This window comes from Mesoplodon mirus (assembly GCF_964341445.2).
Source record: "Mesoplodon mirus genome assembly, chromosome: 2".
Classification (NCBI taxonomy): Eukaryota; Metazoa; Chordata; class Mammalia; order Artiodactyla; family Ziphiidae; genus Mesoplodon; species Mesoplodon mirus.
In genome coordinates this window covers 81,510,182-81,529,143 of record NC_138977.1, presented here as the reverse complement: position 1 = coordinate 81,529,143, position 18,962 = coordinate 81,510,182, and the positions used below count along the sequence as shown (strand labels likewise).

The 18,962-nt window shown below is 38.2% G+C and overlaps 2 protein-coding genes across 3 annotated transcripts in view; both read left to right on the top strand.

Annotated features, from left to right (window-relative positions):
* UGDH (UDP-glucose 6-dehydrogenase) overlaps positions 1-8,591 on the top strand; it is a 30,197-nt gene extending 21,606 nt beyond the window's left edge. For both annotated transcript variants that reach the window (XM_082611494.1, XM_082611495.1), the window contains 6 exons: positions 1,572-1,666; positions 3,142-3,272; positions 3,776-3,909; positions 4,329-4,420; positions 4,535-4,645; positions 7,255-8,591. In XM_082611494.1, the coding sequence (XP_082467620.1) occupies positions 1,572-1,666; positions 3,142-3,272; positions 3,776-3,909; positions 4,329-4,420; positions 4,535-4,645; positions 7,255-7,365 (674 nt within the window). In that variant the 3' untranslated portion in view covers positions 7,366-8,591. The remainder of the gene's footprint in view (positions 1-1,571; positions 1,667-3,141; positions 3,273-3,775; positions 3,910-4,328; positions 4,421-4,534; positions 4,646-7,254) is intronic.
* Positions 8,592-13,784: 5,193 nt separating this feature from the next.
* Positions 13,785-16,346, top strand: LOC309815206 (mitochondrial adenyl nucleotide antiporter SLC25A24-like). The gene has a single exon (XM_082641849.1). The coding sequence runs from the start codon at positions 13,851-13,853 to the stop codon at positions 15,042-15,044; it is 1,194 nt and encodes a 397-aa protein (XP_082497975.1). The 5' UTR covers positions 13,785-13,850; the 3' UTR covers positions 15,045-16,346.
* Positions 16,347-18,962: the final 2,616 nt, after the last annotated feature.

The window sequence follows — 18,962 nt, the reverse complement described above, 5'->3', positions numbered from 1 at the left end:
AAACAAGATTATGTTGATCAGTTGGCAAAAATGTGACCAGAAGCTCACAGGAACCTAATGCTGTATTTCGCCTAGGAGCAGTGCTTCAGTATTTGCTAATTCAGCGTTTGTGGCAAATCTGTAGAACATAATTACTGAGTTTAATAAGAACTGACAATGTTTCTTTTGCATATAAGTTAATAAGATTGATGTAAAGGTAAATAGAGTCTTTTACAGATGGGGCCATAGACAGCCTTTCCTGTATTTCTGGGGCTTTATGCCATTTCTCAGTACTGATTTCCCTGGCCTTTTGTATCTTTTTGATATTTTCTCCTAGTGGCCATTTAATAAAAATAGCTCCTATTTACTGAAGGTGTATTATGCACCAAGTTCTGAACTTTATATATCTTAATTATTGATCCTTATAACCAGGACTTCCCTGGTGGTGCAGTGGTTAAGAATCCACCTGCCTTTGTTATACAGCAGAAACTAACACAACGCTGTAAAGCAATTATACTCCAATAAAGATTTAAAAAAAAAAAAAAAAAAAGAATCCGCCTGCCAGTGCAGGGGACATAAGTTTGATCCCTGGTCCGGGAAGATCCCACATGCCATGAAGCAGCTAAGCCTGTGAGCCACAACTACTGAAGCCTACACACCCTAGTGCCTGCGTGGCAGGACTACTGAGCCTGCGCCCTCCAGGGCCTGCATGCCGCAACTACTGAGCCCGCATGCTGCAACTACTGAAGCCCGCGTGCCTAGAGCCTGTGCTCAGTGACAAGAGAAGCCACTGCAATAAGAAGCCCGCGCACCGCAACGAAGAGTAGCCCCTGCTTGCCACAACTAGGGAAAGCCTGCGCGCAGCAACGAAGACCCAACACAGCCAAAAAAAAAAAAATCCTTATAACCTTTTACAAAGGTGTTGGTATTTCTAGAGATGATTAAGGATTGGGGGAATTTTTGTAACTTGCTCAAAGTCATAAAACTAATGAGTGGCTAGATGTTTCTGACTCCAAAGCCCACGCCAACCCTCATTGTGTACTGCATTGCATTAAAACAGGAGTGGGCAAACTACAGCCCCCAGGCCAAAATGCGGCTCACAGCTTGTTTTTGTAAATAAGTTTTATTAGAAAATAGCTATGCCCATTTGATTACATATTGTCTATGACTGCTTTTGAGCTACAAAGGCAGAGTTGAATATCTGGCCCACAAATGCTAAAATATTTTTTACCTGGCCTGTAAAAGTTTGCCAGCTCTATGTTAGAGTTAGAGATGCAGGGCAGTGATACCAGCTGAATGAGGGGAAAAAAAAGAAAACATAGCCACAATAAAACTTAAGCTAGAAAGTGATTTATAATTATTTGTAATTATTTAAGATTATTTATAATTATTAGGAAATTATTTATAGAGTTGATTAGTTGCTTGCAAATTTCATACAAGTTATAAACCCATTAATTTTCCAACATTCAAATTTTATTATTAAAAATCCAAGCATAGGCCCTCTGATTAGTATGACAAAGAAATTTGTAATATGATTTAGTTGTTTGGTTCCTAAATGAAAATATTATCTTTTTTTTTTTTCCTTTCTTCAGGTTTTGGTGGCAGTTGCTTTCAAAAGGATGTTCTGAATTTGGTTTATCTCTGTGAGGCTCTAAATTTGCCCGAAGTAGCTCGTTATTGGCAGCAGGTATTAATCTTTATAGTCAACAGGTTATGATTAACTTCTAATTAAAACATGTCACCTTTTTCTGTCAAATGTTTTTGATAGGATTAATTTTTTCCAGGAACTCAATTATTATTATATTCAATATATTCATTTTAGGTTTATTTGTTGGGGTTCTGTGTTTATAATTTGTCTTTTTTGGTAATCATCTATGATGGAAGTTTATGAGAAACCAGTATTCCTTCTAATTTTAATAACTAAATTTGCTCCCTGAGTAAAGCAAGAAATACTACTTTTAATTATAATTCTTCTTTATCTTAAAAGGCGTAAGATAAAAGTAAAGGCAAAAGAACCTCTATTGTCATGCTTCCAAGTGGTTTGCATATGTTGATATTTGTTTTGTCCCTTTGAGATTCACAGAGCTAAAATTAGAGACCCTTCTCAAAGTGGAAATAGAGTTAACATTTATTGCATGCTTACTCTGTGCCAGGCACTCTTTTAAGCACTTTACATGTAGTATCTTAGTCCTCATCGTTAATATTATCCCTCATATATAGATGAGGAAGCTGAGGCTTAGCAATGTTAAGTAGTTTGTTCAAGATAACAGCCAGTGTATGTAACTTTCCCAAATATTTTTCCCCCAAGTTTACAGTTTTTCAGATTTCAGCAGTGAGTAGGAATGGGAGGAAATTAACATTTTTAGGGAAATGTACACTTTTAGGTTCATTTCAGTCAATCCAGTATGATGGCTTTATATTACTGTCCATTGTGGGGGAAATCTAGATAAAGGCTTGATTTTCCAAAACTTTGGCTCATTTCCCAAGCTCTCAGGCTCTGAGACGGCTTCTAGAAGCTTAGAGCCTTAAAAAAAAGTCTTTCCTTATATCCATCTGGTCACCAATATGATGTCTTGTTTGTAAATTCTTAGGAGAGTAACAGATTAGGTGATCAGAGACTATGTTATGTTTTACTCGTAACATTTAGTTAAAAATTTTGCCAGATGTTTGTGCTGTTATGGTTCATCCAGAGGCAGCTATAACTCTACATAGTTTGACTGTTCTCTGTCCACTTTCTACTCACACTCAGTTTTGGTGAGGGGTTGGGAGTAAGCATATGAAGGAATACTTTGGGGTTTATTTGCTTCCACAGGGTTTGGAGAAGTTGGCTAGCTGTCTTTTTTTAGGTGGACTCATGGCTGGACCTCAAATGGGGTTGAAATTTAGCTGTGCTCCCCACCTTAACATCCATCCCAGCCCGATGCATGGAAAGTTAAGCCAAATGAAAATGAAAATTTTCAGGCTGGCTATAAGGAGTGGGGGGTGGGTAATTCTTTATTTTTTTCAGTCTGCAGATACTAAAGAGGTTGTTAATCTTTGCCTCCTGTTAATTTATAAGGCTTGTATTCATACAAGAGTACTCACCATAAAGCTGTGAGCAGTGTATGGTACAGGCTGCACCTCTTCTAACTGATCCTTGCATAATTGTCCTTGTCATTTCAGGTCATAGACATGAATGACTACCAGAGAAGGAGGTTTGCTTCCCGGATTATAGACAGTCTGTTTAATACAGTGACTGATAAGAAGATAGCTATTTTGGGGTTTGCATTCAAAAAGGACACCGGTGATACGAGGTACCAGTTCTTTGAAATATTTCAACCTTTTTGAGAATGTTAACTCCTCGTCTTATCCTGATTTTTTTTTTTTTTTTTTTTTTTTTTTTAGGTAAGAAGTGGATTTATTTAGAGAGAAACACACTCCACAGAGTGTGGGTCATCTCAGAAGGCGAGAAAGGCCTTATCCTGATTTTTTGATGGTGGTTGTATATGTGAAATACATGTATGTATATAGTATAAAGAATAAAAATAAAGTGGACATCAATATCTTCACAAGGAATAGAATCTCACCTGTATATTAAACCCCTTAGGTATTAGAATATATGCCATTTATGGGACTTCCCTGGTGGTCCAGTGGTTAAGACTCTGTGCTGCCAGTGCAGGGGCTGTGGGTTCGATCCCTGGTCGGGGAACTAGGATCCCACCTGCATGCGGCATGGCCAAAAAAAAAAAATTAAAAAAAAAATTTAGAATATATGCCATTTAAAAGTGCAGCAATACTGATTTTTTTTTTCCTTCAGAGAGTCGTCTAGTATATATATTAGCAAATATTTGATGGATGAAGGCGCACACCTCCATATATATGATCCAAAAGTACCAAGGGAACAAATAGTTGTGGATCTTTCTCATCCAGGAGTTTCAGAGGATGACCAAGGTAAGTAGGCTTTGAGTCTCATGTATCACTTTGAGTTTGGGCCCCCAGACTTTGTCCTCTAGAAACCTTTGGTTGCTCAGTATTTATCATTTATATCATTGGTAGGCCCGTCTTTTCAACCTTATTTCTCTAAAATTAAACTCTCAGACATTGCTTCATCAACTTTGATTTGAAGTAATCAGCTATGGGTTAGTCTAGTGATTTTTCCGACATATTCTAAAAAGTCCCGGAGATTCCAAGGAGTTGCTTCTGGGGCAAAATTGGGAGTACTCCAGGTCCCCCACCGTTACCCCTACTCACACTTCAACCAGACCATTCCACTTCTGTCAGACCCTCAACTCCTCCAGCAATCTTAGTGTTAAAATGCATAATTTCAAATCACTCCTTTCTTATTCCAACTTTCTGTTGGGTTGTTATAGTGGCCCGGCTTGTGACCATTTCCAAGGACCCCTATGAAGCATGTGATGGTGCCCATGCTGTTGTGATTTGCACTGAATGGGACATGTTTAAGGTGAGGTGACAGTAGTGAGATTAAGGAAAATTTTAGAGGTGTTCTAGTACCATTTGGGGTTGAGTATGTGTTGCCATATATGCTCTACTTGTTTCTTTGGTTCTGTCTTTACAGGAACTGGACTATGAACGCATTCATAAAAAAATGCTGAAGCCAGCCTTTATCTTTGATGGACGACGTGTCCTGGATGGGCTCCACAATGAACTACAAACCATTGGCTTCCAGGTAAGCATGATCCTGGATTGGTTTTGTTTCATTTGTTTGGTCATTTCCTTTTTAAAGGCTTTGAGTTTTAGAATTAAAAAATTTTTTCATTTAGCAATAGCATAACTCTGGGCAACATGTCAGTCAATTCTCTGGGAAGTTCTGTGATATTTGTGAAGTACTCCACTCCCTCCTTAAAACTGTGATCTAAAGGTCATTCAGTGTTGGTCTTTCTTACATAATATCAGTTGCCTATCATATGGGGCCAAGATATGCCTTGCCTTACCTCATATAAACATCAAGTAAGAAAATATACACATAAAAATTTTTTTTTTTTCCTGGAGCCTCCAAAGCTACTCTGCTGCACTGTCTGCATCACACTGACCCACTCTGAGGCCAGGTCACTTATTCCTATATGAATGTTTTGAAAACTGCAATATGCAATATAGTTGTCACATGTTGGTATAGGATCCTGTGCCTCTGGGTGCTCAGCACTGTGCTGGTGCTGTGAGAGGTCTGAAGGAAAAGTATGGGAGCTGCAGTGGTGCTGGCTCTTTTAATTCAGAGTTTGTCAGTTAATTATGGAACGTTTAGAGAGCTGACACAAACCTGCACAGTACATTTTATGTTGCATCCATTTCAATTCTACCAGGGGCCCCAAAAGTATTAATAAGAGGGAGCTACTTTCCATTTCCTCAGAGCAGGAGCAGAAATGGGGTGGGAGGCTTGGGGGGTGGTTGGGAGGATAAAGAAATCTGCCGGGAGATTGCGGTCAGCATAGTCCCGAAGCAGAGCAGAGTGCAGCAGTGTTTAGAGCTGGCTGTGTGCATCTGCTCGGCACCAGCTGTCTTGGAGAGGTACTGATAAGGCTTCATCCACTGTTGAAAATATCTGATCTGGTTCTCTTAACCTGTCACTGACTTGTTGAAGATCCTTCTTATTTAGAATTCAGTGCCCATGTCTCATTCATGAGAGATTAACTTGCAAGAAAAATCAGATGACATCCTTGTCTGTTCACACTCCATCAAAGACCCTGGGGACCTTTTTTTTTTTTAAATTAATTAATTAATTAATTTATGGCTGCATTGGGTCTTCGTTGCTGCATGTGGGCTTTCTCTAGTTGTGGCGAGCGGGGGCTACTCTTTGTTGCGGTGTGCGGGCTTCTCATTGCGGTGGCTTCTCTTGTTGCGGAGCACGGGCTCTAGGCATGTGGGCTTCAGTAGCTATGGCACACGGGCTCAGTAGTTGTGGCACACGGGCTTAGTTGCTCCACAGCCTGTGGGATCTTCCTGGACCAGGGATCGAACCCGTGTCCCCTACATCGGCAGGCGGATTCTTTTTTTTTTTTTTTTTTAATTAGTTTCTGCTTTATAACAAAGTGAATCAGTCATACATATACATCTGTTCCCACATCCCTTCCCTCATGCATCTCCCTCCCTCCCACCCTCCCCAGGCAGGCGGATTTTTAACCACTCTGCCACCAGGGAAGTCCCCCTGGGGGCCCTTTTATCCTACCCCTCCTTAGTGAGTAATGTGACTGTTTTTCACAGTCATGACTGAAACTCAGCAATGTTATTTTTTAAAGATTATTTGCAGGCACAGACACATTTTCTCTCATTCCTGTGTTACTCATCTAAAGGAGAAGATATGTAGAGGTATATATATTTAAAATGAGTTTCAGTTCTTATAAAATTAACTTTTCCAAGTAAGGATTAAAAAAAAATTAGACTGGAATTACTAAATAAAGGGAATTTATAAGCCACTAAATAAGACAATTGATGAATATAAAGCAGAAGCCCTTTGTGGTACGAGTCAGCATTAAATATTAATTTTTAATTAAAAAGACATTTATGAAGATTGTTTAGTATATTTATCTGTGCTGTGTGGAGAGGAGATAAACTTATGACTATTAAAGAAACAGTGTCTTTAAAGATAAGATTGATTATTTTGGATAGAGGGGGGAAATTTTTAATGTAATATGCAAAATGAAAATTGACTACCGTTGATTTATCGAAGGTTGGCTCGCATGCCAGATACTGTGCTGAGCACTTTATCTAATTGAATCCTTACCATAGCTCTTTGAGGTAGATGGGTAACACCATTTACGATGAGGAAGAAAGACCTTCGAGGGTTTAGGTAACAGCACTTACCAGTCAGGATTCCAGCTGGATCCTTTCAGACTCTGAAGCCTGAACTTCTAAAAAGCTATGCTGTTATAGCTTATGCAAGCTTTTTAGAATGAGGGAAACAGACATTAGAATAGAGTTTGAAAGAATGTGAATTAACTGGAATCCGGTCTATTTATTGCTTTCACATGTGCTACTGAAACAATCGTGGCAGGTGGTTCCCTATTCTGTTTGAGGGGGTCTGGTGTTGAGAATGACAGGAGTCAGTGTGCCCTCTTATGAATATGAAAAGGGGAGTGCAGACTGACTCTAGAAACATAAACAGTGTGGAAGGAACCAAAGATCTTTCATAGCAGCCCAGACGACTTGAGAAACTTTTTCTGCCTTTAAAAAGAAAAAAAGCATCTAGCTTTTAGCCCTTATTATACTACATTACAGAGTTTTTACATTTAAGTATTGTAATTGTTAATAATTTTCTTTCTAAAATCTTTTTTTCCCCTCTAGATTGAAACAATTGGCAAAAAGGTGTCTTCAAAGAGAATTCCATATGCTCCTTCTGGTGAAATTCCAAAGTTTAGTCTTCAGGATCTACCCAACAAGAAACCCAGAGTATAGACATTGCCATTTTTATTTGTAATTTTTTTGGTACTTCAGGATAGCAAACATCTATCTGATATTAAATGGTAAATGAATCAAGTGCTTTTAAGGAAACAAAACTATTTTTTTAATAATCAAATTTATATTAGCTGTATGGGAATTAGCATATCTGGTAATTATGAAACTAGAATATTTTTTACATATTTTTATAATGTTGTTACCTCAGTGATTGGATGCATAGCAAATAATTGTGTTGGTTTTAATGGTGTCAATTTTTGTAAAATTAAACTTCAAACACTTTTTACTTTATAAAATGTCTTTAGGCAGCACTTTAATATCACATCGTAATGGGAATGGCACGCTTCAGTTTTTCTGATCATTGGTTTATCTACTTGTCCTTAAGTATGTATTTTAAACCATGAAATGGCTATGCTAAATATTGGGCTAAACCTGTTAACCTTTCCAAAAGTGTCATGGAAGTTTAGAGGTTTCTGGATTAATTGGGTAAGATGTTTTCCATGCCATTTCTTGTCTCTCTGAACTGAGGAGGGTGCAATGGACGGAATGTGGCCTTTGAGCTTTTTTTTTTCCTATGCTTCCATGTTAGAAGTAACCCTACAAGTATGGTTTGGTTATTGTTCTTTTGTTCCTTTTGTTTTAATGAGCTGTGTTGTTGGTTTTCTAGTCCAAAAAGATCATCACTGCCCATTTCCAATCAATCCAAATAAGACTAAAAGGCAATATTTTTTTTAACATGAAGAGAAAATCAGTGTAGTGAAATGAAAATCTATTTCACTCCACTTCTTGTTTTTCCTCACTGATCACTACGTTTTTTTAGTCCAATATTTGTTACTTTTACTTTGCATTTTCTTCCTGTAACTCATTGCAATTTCTCCCTTTTTCTTTAAGTAATAAAACCAATATAATCTCATATATAAACTTAAAGTAGTAGGTTTTACAGGTTATGTATAGCATAATCCTAAAATAAGGAATTTTGTGTCTTCAACTACTTTTTTTCTTATGTCTCTTTGACTTATATTTGATTTTCTCTTGTGTTTATCATTATTGAAATATGTCAGATGTCCATTTGATGCTTGTGCTCTGCTGAGAGTATACAAATTGAGTTAAACAGATACAAGTCTCATCCTTTAGGAATTTTGCGGTTCAATAAGGATACAGAGACAAAGATGAGGACAGAGACACCTATACAGATATCAAATACATAAATAAAATATTCTGCATAAGCCACTGTGTGGGTTATTTTTTGTCTAGTGCAAGTAACTAATAAGTCATGACAGTATGACATTAGACAGGAAAACAACACTCCTTACTTTTTTGAGAAAGGGGAATTATATTGTTCTTTCAAATGATGCAAGAAAGCAAGGGAATTTAGCAAATAGACCAGGTATCGGCAAACTAAATCCCATTGGCCAAATCTGGCCAGCCACATGTGAGCTAAGAATGTCTTTTACATTTTTACATGATTACATTTTAAATGGTTATATAAATTGCTATCTGGTCCTTTAAGAAAAAGTTTGCAGACCAGAGTGAAAGAAACAAAACACCAAAAAGAGATAAATGCCAGAGTATTTGAACATAAGATGATCCCTTGCTCATAAGACTTTGAAGTGAGGATGAGCTTATTAATTAGAATTTGCTTTACATTTTTGCTTGAAAATATTTTTGTATTGTGCTTAATAATCTTATATTCTAGTAAAGGGATTATAATAACCCAAAGATGTCTTGCTAAAACAGATAGAATTTGGCACTGGTTTCAAGTTGCAGGATGCTTCAATGCCTAGGATTGATAAGTAAATTGATAAGTAAACATGTAAAATATAGTCACTGATTAGAAGGTAGGAGAACTGGTAAGTGGAAGAAAATACAAAAGACCGTTCATAGAGCCATGTAAACTGGCTCTTTGTAATGGGGAAAAATCCCCCAGTGACTGGGCAGGTAACTTACAGCTATTTGAGGCCTTTGTGTGAAGAGTTGGAAGAAGATGGTTAGCCTTGTTCTCCCCTATTAAGAAAATTAAAGACCATGTGTATTTTAAAAACTGATAAAGATTTCTATTTTTAGGCGAATTCCCTGGTGGCCTAGTGGTTAGGATTCCAGGATTTCGCTGCCGTGGCCTGCGTTCAATCCCTGGTTGGGGAACTGAGAGCCCACAAACTGTACAGGTGTGGTAAAAAAAAGAAAAAAAAGATTTCTATTTTTATTAGCTAGTACTTTATGTGAGATTATTAACTAGTAATTAAAATTGAAAATAATACATGGACATGATTTTTAAAAGTTCAAATAGATAGAAAAGAATATATGAAAAAGTAAAATCTGTCTCCCACAATATGTTCTCCAGAAATCATGTTATTCCACTTAAGACTTCCAGCTTTAAATCCTGACTGCATTATTTTCCTCATCCGTAAAGTAGAGATAATTCATCTCTAACTCAGAGCTGTTATGCGGATTACATGAGATCAATGTCTACACAGAGATCTTACTGGCAGTGGCCGGCAGGTGATGGGCACTCCTGTTAGGCCCACTGACCCAGAGCCACATGTAGGCTCTGGAGTCACTAAGAGTACAGTAATTGACACAGCCTTACAGGGCAGGCACTACACTGAGCGCTTTAGGTGCATTTTCTCATCTATTCCTCATGTAAGGCCTTTGAGGTAAGTTCCATCCCATTTCAGATGGAGGGCAGAAGGCTAGAAAGATTAAGTAACTTGCTCACAGTCACAACCATTTGAATAGGAGCTTTTCTTACTTGAAGTTGAAAGCATCCTAATTTCAGAGGTATTATTATTAAGAGTGGGCACTTGTGACCTTAAGCAGACTGATGGGATAGCATCCCAAGGGAAGAAACAGATGATGGGTAGGGCAAAACAGCATGAGCGGCAGCAGAGAAGGATGTAAATACTTGCCTTTCCCCCTCCCAGGGACTCCCAACTACTAGAAAAGGGTCTGAGGTTCTGCAGGGGGTTGGGATGGGGAAGAGCAGCGAGGTTCAGTAAGACAAACTACTGAAGTTAAGGTCTCGTTTTCTATGTAAGTTCATTTGTACTCACATTTGAGTAACCCTATTTAAACTATTTCAAATTGGGTGTCTGTGTACCCACTGTAAGGCAGATACTGTGAGGTGCTAAGAAATGGAGGGCACAGATGAATGAGAGCAATTTTGTGGAGAAACTAAGACACATGCAGAAATAACTGACCAAATATGAAAACAGCCATAAATGATAAAAACGAAATGCTATCTGGGCACTTGAAGTGGGCCTTAACAGACAAACATGATCTTGATACGGAAAGTGGGTCAAATGACCACGTCAGTGGCAAAAGCAATGGGAGCAAAAAGACGCCTGCAGGAAAATTCAGACTGGTTCTAGGGAAAGCAAGTTGCTTTTTGTTTGGGGTTGAAGGGAGCATGAAGAGGAACAGCTGGAGGAGACTGGAAGTTTAGACTAAGGACAGATTGTAGAAAGCCTTGAACTTCAGGCTGAGTTTGGGCTTCACTTAATAGTCAAAATGGAGACACCAGTGGTTACACAACATTGTCAATGTACTTAACGCCACTGAAGTGTAAACTTTAGAATTGTTAAAATGATAAATGGAGGACTTACCTGGTGGTCCAGTGGTTAAGAATCCGCCTTCCTAATGCAGGGGACGTGGGTTCGATCCCATGTCAGGGAACTAAGATCCCACATGCCGTGGGGCAACTAAGTCCGCGCCGCAGCTACTGAGCCTGCGCCACAACTAGAGATCCCGTATGCCGCAACTACTGAGCCCGTGCGCTCTAGAGCCTGTGCGCCACAACTAGAGAGAAGCCTGCACGCCACAACAAAGATCCTGTGTGCCGCAACTAAGACCCAACGCAGCCAAATAAATAAATTAATTAATTAAAAAAATGATAAATGGAATCACCAAAGGTTTTTTTTTAAATGCAGTCATTTTCTTAAAAAAAAAAAAAGATGTTTGTTAGTCACACTAAAGGGCAGACTCAAACTTGCTTTCCAGAGTTGCAGCCCCAAACTAGATGTTACCATCTAGTTTATTCATACATTGACACTGTATTAAAGTTTTAGACCAAAACCCAGGCATGAATATATCATTAGTGCCAGACTTGCAAAATAATACTTACAAGGGACCTTTAAACTTCAGAGGATAAGTTGGATACAGTGACCTCTTGCTGTCTTCCTCCCTTCCTTTTCCTGAATATAGTCCAAAAGATCCCTCATTGTAGATCTGCATTTTACAATATACCACTAGTAACAAGGCAGATTATTTTAGGTGAACATACATTTTTCTTAATAGGCATTTATTTTAAAGGCATTAGAATAAACATGACTTACAAATTATATTAGTTAGTACATAAACTTGACTGCTCTAACAGAGACCAAAAATGATAGTGTTTTAAACAGAAGGGAAACTTATTTCTCTCAGACATGGAAGTCCACGTCAGTGGTCCACGGCTGGCAGAGAGAGCACTTCCGTAGTCATCAGAGGCTCAGACTTCTTTACCTGGGCTCTGCCACCCTCTACACAAGTCTCCTATCTCATAGTTCAAGATGGCTGCTCCAGCTACAACATCATGTTCTCATTCCAGCCAGCAGGGGAGGGGAAAGAGAAGGGAAAAGTAGGACCCACCCTTTAACAGCACATTCAGAAGTAGCACAAATCATTTATGCTCACATACCATCAGTCCCAACTTAGTCACATATCCACAACCGGCTGCAAAGGACTCTGGGAAATATAATTTTTAGTAGGATAATCAACCATGCGCCAGCTAAATATTCTACATGAAGTTTCATTTTAAAGGAATTTAAGTTTAGAAATTTAGTCAATTGTAAAAAATATATATATATGTATAATACTATAGTTCCCATCCAGATAGGGCAAAAATTTGTGACGGTTTTACATGAATGACTGGAGTTTAGGAAACAGGGGTAGGTGATGTATTTTAATTAGTAACACTAAACATAGTGTTTGTTAGTTTTTCTAACACTAATGAGCAAGCATACATAATGGAAAACATATAGATGTAAAGTGAATATTAAATGTTACTTGTTCTCTACCAATGATTTTCAAACCATGACTGACCCAAGCATCTCTATAGAGATGCTTCAGGGATTCAGCAAATGATTGATTTAAATATAAACATAAATACATATATACACACATAGATAATTATATATGTAAAATTATCTACAAAGCTACTATTAAAAAGACAGCAAGTAGAGTTCTTGGTCAAGATGGCAAACTGAGCACACATTTATATCCACTCCCTTCTAAGGACACCATTAAAATTACAGTGAGGGGGAAAAGGCATAATCCAATAAAGCAAAGAGAATAGGAGGGGGCCATCAGTGGTCAAGAAATTTAATAGTTTCTGAAAAGCCTTGAGTGGATAGATGTATACGGACTAAAGAGAAGAGTTGCTTCCTGGAATATTGATGTGAGGGCCAGAGGAGGAGGCCCTGCCCAGCAGAACAGCAGAGGCTCTACCCAAAAGGAGGTGGGAGAGAGAGGGGCACCCACCAGGGCCTTAACTGTAGGTCTTTAACTTGAACAGTCAACCTTCTCATCTCATCCACCTCTAGAGGCACAATGACAGGCAGCCTGGCATTTACACCCATGTGATTACATCTTCCAGCCCCCAGGGTCAAGGGGAAAGAAAAAAAAAGGTAGGTGGAGACAGGGTGAAGTTTCTTCTCTAAAGAAATTGATTCGACTGCCTGGGGAGAACTATAACAATGCGTACTGTTCTCCACCAGAACAAACCCTAAGTCCAATACCAACTGTCTGCAAGTTTGCCCTAAAGCAAAGCCAGCAAGTCAAAGCACTGTCTGGACTTTTGGGTTACGTGCGTTGAATTAACCACATGCACTATTTTCATTCTCTTCTGAAATCTCACTAAAACGGCAGTAAAGAAATAAGAAAGCTGGCCGCCGCGGCCCAGCGCCGGCAGGGCCATGCTGCGCTGGCTGCGGGGCTTCGTGCTGCCCGCGGCGACCTGCCATACCGACGACGACGACTACTTCCGCTACAGGATTCTCTTCCAAGACCTGGACCACAATGGCGACGGGCTGGTGTACATCGTGGAGCTCCAAGAGGGCCTGAAAAACTGGAGCTCCTCTTTTGGCCTGCACTCAGAGAAGGTAACAGCCTACAGTCTGGCACCAGTGTGCAAATTACACTTTGAGTGGTAGCAGAGCTTCTTAAACCTGAATGTGTGAAAGATCACCTGAGGCTCTTGTAAAGAAAAGAAAGAAAAGACAAAGAAGAAGAAAAACATTTAAGTCTGAGGTGACCATTTCAAGCAGCTTCTCTTCAAGTACCGAGTGTTCATCACAGGGATTGAAAGAGGTTTTTAAAGACGGATAGAAAATTTGATGATGTTTGAAAGCCTTTCCAAAGGAAGAGGATAATTCTTAACAAAACTGGAAATTAAAATTTTTACTACTGGTGATGTCAACAGAGACGGAAAGCTGGATTTTGAAGAATTTATGAAGTACCTTAAAGACCATGAGAAACAAATGAAATTGGCATTTAAGAGTTTGGACAAAAATAATGATGGAAAAATTAAGGCTTCTGAAATTGTCCAGTCTCTCCAGATACTAGGTCTAACTATTTCTAAACAACAAGCAGAGTTGATTCTTCAAAGCATCGATGCTGATGGAACGATGACAGTGGACTGGAATGAATGGAGAGACTACTTCTTATTTAACCCTGTTACAGACATTGAGGAAATTATCCGTTTCTGGAAACATTCTACTGGTATTGACATAGGAGATAGTTTAACTATTCCAGATGAATTCACGGAAGATGAAAAGAAGTCGGGGCAGTGGTGGAGGCAGCTTTTGGCAGGAGGTGTTGCTGGTGCCGTCTCTCGAACAAGCACTGCCCCTTTGGATCGTCTGAAAGTCATGATGCAGGTCCATGGTTCAAAATCAGAGAAAATGAACATATATGGTGGCTTTCGACAGATGGTGAAAGAGGGAGGTATCCGCTCACTTTGGAGAGGAAATGGTGCAAATGTCATTAAAATTGCTCCTGAGACAGCTGTTAAGTTCTGGGCATATGAACAGTACAAGAAGTTGCTTACTGAGGAAGGACAAAAAGTAGGAACCTTTGAGAGATTTGTTTCTGGTTCCATGGCTGGAGCAACTGCACAGACATTTATTTATCCTATGGAGGTTCTGAAAACCAGGCTGGCTGTAGGCAAAACTGGACAATACTCTGGGATGTTTGATTGTGCCAAGAAGATTTTGAAACATGAAGGCATGGGAGCTTTTTACAAAGGTTATGTTCCCAATTTATTAGGCATCATACCTTATGCAGGTATAGATCTTGCTGTGTATGAGCTCTTGAAGTCCCATTGGCTAGATAATTTTGCCAAAGACTCTGTAAACCCTGGAGTCATGGTGCTGCTGGGATGTGGTGCCTTATCCAGCACCTGTGGTCAGCTGGCCAGCTACCCCTTGGCTTTGGTGAGAACACGCATGCAGGCTCAAGCCATGGTAGAAGGAGCCCCACAGCTGAACATGGTTGGGCTCTTTCGACGAATCATTTCTAAAGAAGGAATACCAGGACTTTACAGAGGCATCACCCCAAACTTTATGAAGGTGCTCCCTGCTGTAGGCATCAGTTATGTGGTTTATGAAAATATGAGACAAACTTTAGGAGTAACTCAGAAGTGACATGATGAATTTTTTGCTTTAGCATGATTATTGAAACTTTCAGCCATCTCCAGAGTGACCTTTTCTCCTAGAACTGCAACAAGTCCATGGCAAAAAGAAGCTGTATTTTTTTTTCACAAAAGGGAAGAGCATATCAATGGTAACTTCAAACATTTGGACTCAATTTTATACATTCAGAAATGCTAAAAATCATTGTTTTGATAAACTCATACAGTTTTGAAAAGGCAATAAAATTATATTTTTTCTTATTAGTCCTTTCTACAAATCTCTGCCTGGAATCCTAAATCTGAAAAAATGTACTTGCTTGAACTAAATTTGCTTTGTGTGAATTATAAATCTTTGATCTTTATTTTGGTTGGTTCAAGATTATGCCAATTCCTTTATACTTAAATGTCTTCTTCTTAAAAACAAAATGATTGGAAAACCTAGAAACTTAAATTGTTTATATATTTTGAATGTCTTTATAAACTTCTTAAAATTTCCTTGTAGAACCATTCATGGAGAATCATTGCATGAAAACATAATCTTACAGCAGCCAAATAGGTATAAGGTCTATATTCTTTTTTTAAGCTGAATAAGAATGAACATAAGCAACAGAACTTCAAGACATGTGAATACCCTAGTCCACTTATATGATTTTTGTGTAAGAGTGATAAAATAATATTTATTTCAGTGAACACTTCTCCATTTTTCTTGTACTGTTATTTGGTTCCCAGGATGACACACTGATTGTCAGTATATTACTGTTAAATTATCAACACAAGTCAACTTACTTGAAAAATTCTGTTTATTGTCATTGCTTTGAAAAGCACCAGGAAACAAAACCCTTTTACTTGTATCAGTTTCTGAAGAGCATCTCTCTTCTCTTTGTCCTTTGTTTCCTACTTGAATCAGACTTCCATTTTAATCAGGAAGGCTTCTGGGGACCATTCTTGGTTATCTGAAATTTCTTAATTACATGAAGTAGGTTGATCATGGGTAGATGGCATTCTCATTTCCCCCTCACTTTTAATTTATTTGACCCTGTAATTCTCAATTTGGGCACCACAAAGCTAGGAGAATAGTGTATATTAATAGTAGTATATATTAATTTTATATATTTGGTACTATAAATGAAAGGCCCAATTTACAAACATGTACATTCATATTTTCTCTTGCCCCCAGCTTAGAAACACATTATGATATAGAAAATTTGATTTATAATATTGATAGCATGTTTTTATTTTACCGAAGCCATTTTTTGTAATCAACTATCTTTTCTGATTTGTGTGATTAGGACTTAGAAAAATATTTATTAGTTGAAGTTATTCTTATCATTTTTCAATTTAGTTCTTTTTTTTAACATCTTTATTGGAGTATAATTGCTTTACAATGGTGTGTTTGTTTCTGTTTCATAACAAAGTGAATCAGCTATACATATACTCATATCCCCATATTCAATTTAGTTCTTAAACTCAATTTTTATTTCTAGTAATTTGTATAAATTACCAACATTTTAATGGAAATCTAGTGACATAATAGGCATTTACTTTATTTGAACCTACCTCTCATATTTTCTGAACCAGAGAGAAATGTTGGACTTGTGTTTGTGAAACATATCCTAACATATAGTTTTTATTATATTAATTATACCTGATAAATGTCTCAGTATTTTTATAATACATATGATAAGAATGGGACTCTATCTTCAGGGTGTTTGTACTTTTGAGTAATACATAAATGACAATATTAAGGTACATGATTAGCTCTTTTTTCACTTGTAAAATTATGGAATGAGTAAAATTTCAGCTACTGAAAAATATTCATTGTTCATTATGAATTTAAATTGTTTGCTCTTTAACATTTGTAAGGAATGAATGTGGTTTATCTGTGTATCTTGTATCTTTTGAAAAGAGCCTGGAGTTGAAGATAGTTTATTTCTGGCATTACTGCATATTTACTTTCTGTTTATATTAAAAATACATATATGTTTGTTTTCGAAAAAAAAAAAAAAAAAAAAGAAAGAAGAAAGCTGTAAATAATAGATAAGGACAAAGAATGAGAAAGGAGGCACCAGTAGATGAGAGATGTCAAACAATTTTTAGAAGGTGGACCACGGGAGGCTAAGTAACTTACTATAAAGAGCAAGCAGAAACTTCAATGCCCACATAAGGGACTGCCTTCTAGATGTAGGTAACTGGTCCCTTAGAAGATCACAAGAATTAGAGGCACCACATTACCACAACAGGTGGGGTTTAGGTGTGGGGCTAAAAACAGGGGACTTTGATGGAAGGCTGTATAAGGAAGAGTTGACTGCACCCAAGTCTCTACCCTACCCACACCAAGAAACTCCCTTTCCCACCCCTTACTCTCATGGGATATTAGAGGTTTATTTTCAGGAGGAATAGAATTAGAAAGTTTCAGCCTTGGGGAGGGTGTTAGTAAGTTGCCAGACTGGAAACAAGGAAACTAAATAAAAGCCTGCCTATGGAACAGAGACCCACGCTCCCCTAACCAGCTTGCTTTTACTCATCTGGCTCTGAGTAAGCAGGCAGCCAAGTTTATAACCCTCAAGGCAGAAGACTTGAGGATTATAATTATTATTTTCAATCCTGACATTTGGGAGTCACTCATTGAGAAATCTAGCTCATGCCCCAAACACGCTCCAGTGGAGCTCTATCAATTAGACAGCTTCCCCCACCCCAGCTTCCAAATAGCTTTAGAGTGGCTCATCACTCAGTATGTCTGTACAGCCAAGGAGATGAAGGAGAGCCTTTAACACAAAAGGCAGAGACCAAAACAAACAAAAGGCAGAGACCAAACAAAAAAAGGAAACAGAGACAATGCTCAATGCAGAGAATGACACTATCCTCAGAGAGAAAAATGGAAGAACTTGTAGCTAGGAAACAAGAACAGAATGCTATTTAAACGGGGAAAAAAAAATCAGAGAACTGCTCTTGAAAATTAAAATGTGGTGGCCAAAATTTTAGCAAGAGAATCATCATCAAATTAAAATTTCATGGAAATCCAATACAAAAATAGATTAAATGGTATTTTATTAGCACAAATGTATGTTAAAATGTATGTGTGGCTTCTGAGTAGCTGGGAGTCCCCACAAGGATGAAGGGCATGTACTCAAATCTCTCTCAGCGGCTGCTCCTGCTGTTTTGCTCTACTCATACTCTGAATCTTTCTTTGGGGTGTTATTTCCATTTTTCTGCCTAAGTACACTGGAGCTCATGCTTCTTAATGCAGTAATACAAATAATATCTCTAAAGTGAAGATGTTTTCAGGGAATTCCCTGGCGGTCCAGTGGTTAGGACTCGGCACTTTCACTGCTGGGGCCTGGGTTCTATCCCTGGTCAGGGAACAAAGATCCCCCAAGCTGCATGGTACGGTCAAAAATAATAATAATAATAATAAAGATATCTCACTAAACAGGAATTGGGTTTTCAGGGAATTGGGGTTGGCTGATTCAGTGGCTGGAAAGGGGACAGTGACCCCTGTACTAATTGATTTCTTAAAAACCATGTGCATTTGTCACTTTCACTTTCTTAAAAATACTATTGGTGCTACAGAAAGAAAAAGATCAGACATACTGAAATGGGCACATATCAGATTTTAACACACTGGAGACCACTGATGCATTAACTTGTGCTGCGCGATCAAGAAATTTTGTATAGGCCACCTGCCATGTCTGTGCATTTAAATACACTTCTTTTAATGCATCATTGTTTAGGAAGGTCAAAGCTCTGCCTTGGCCTTTTAAAATTCAAGCCTGTCCATTCTTGTATATTTATGCAAGGGACTACACCTCTACAGCACCCACTCTCTACACTCAAATGTCCAGCAAGATCCAGGCATTTGGTCACATATTCTAATGAGTGAATGAATAACAAATTCAGAAGATACTATTTTTGATTCCACTTTGAAACAAAC

Excerpts from the sequence above, each read along its gene's own strand:
- LOC309815206 (XM_082641849.1), top strand. The coding sequence starts at position 13,851 with ATGAAGTACCTTAAAGACCATGAGAAACAAATGAAATTGGCATTTAAG.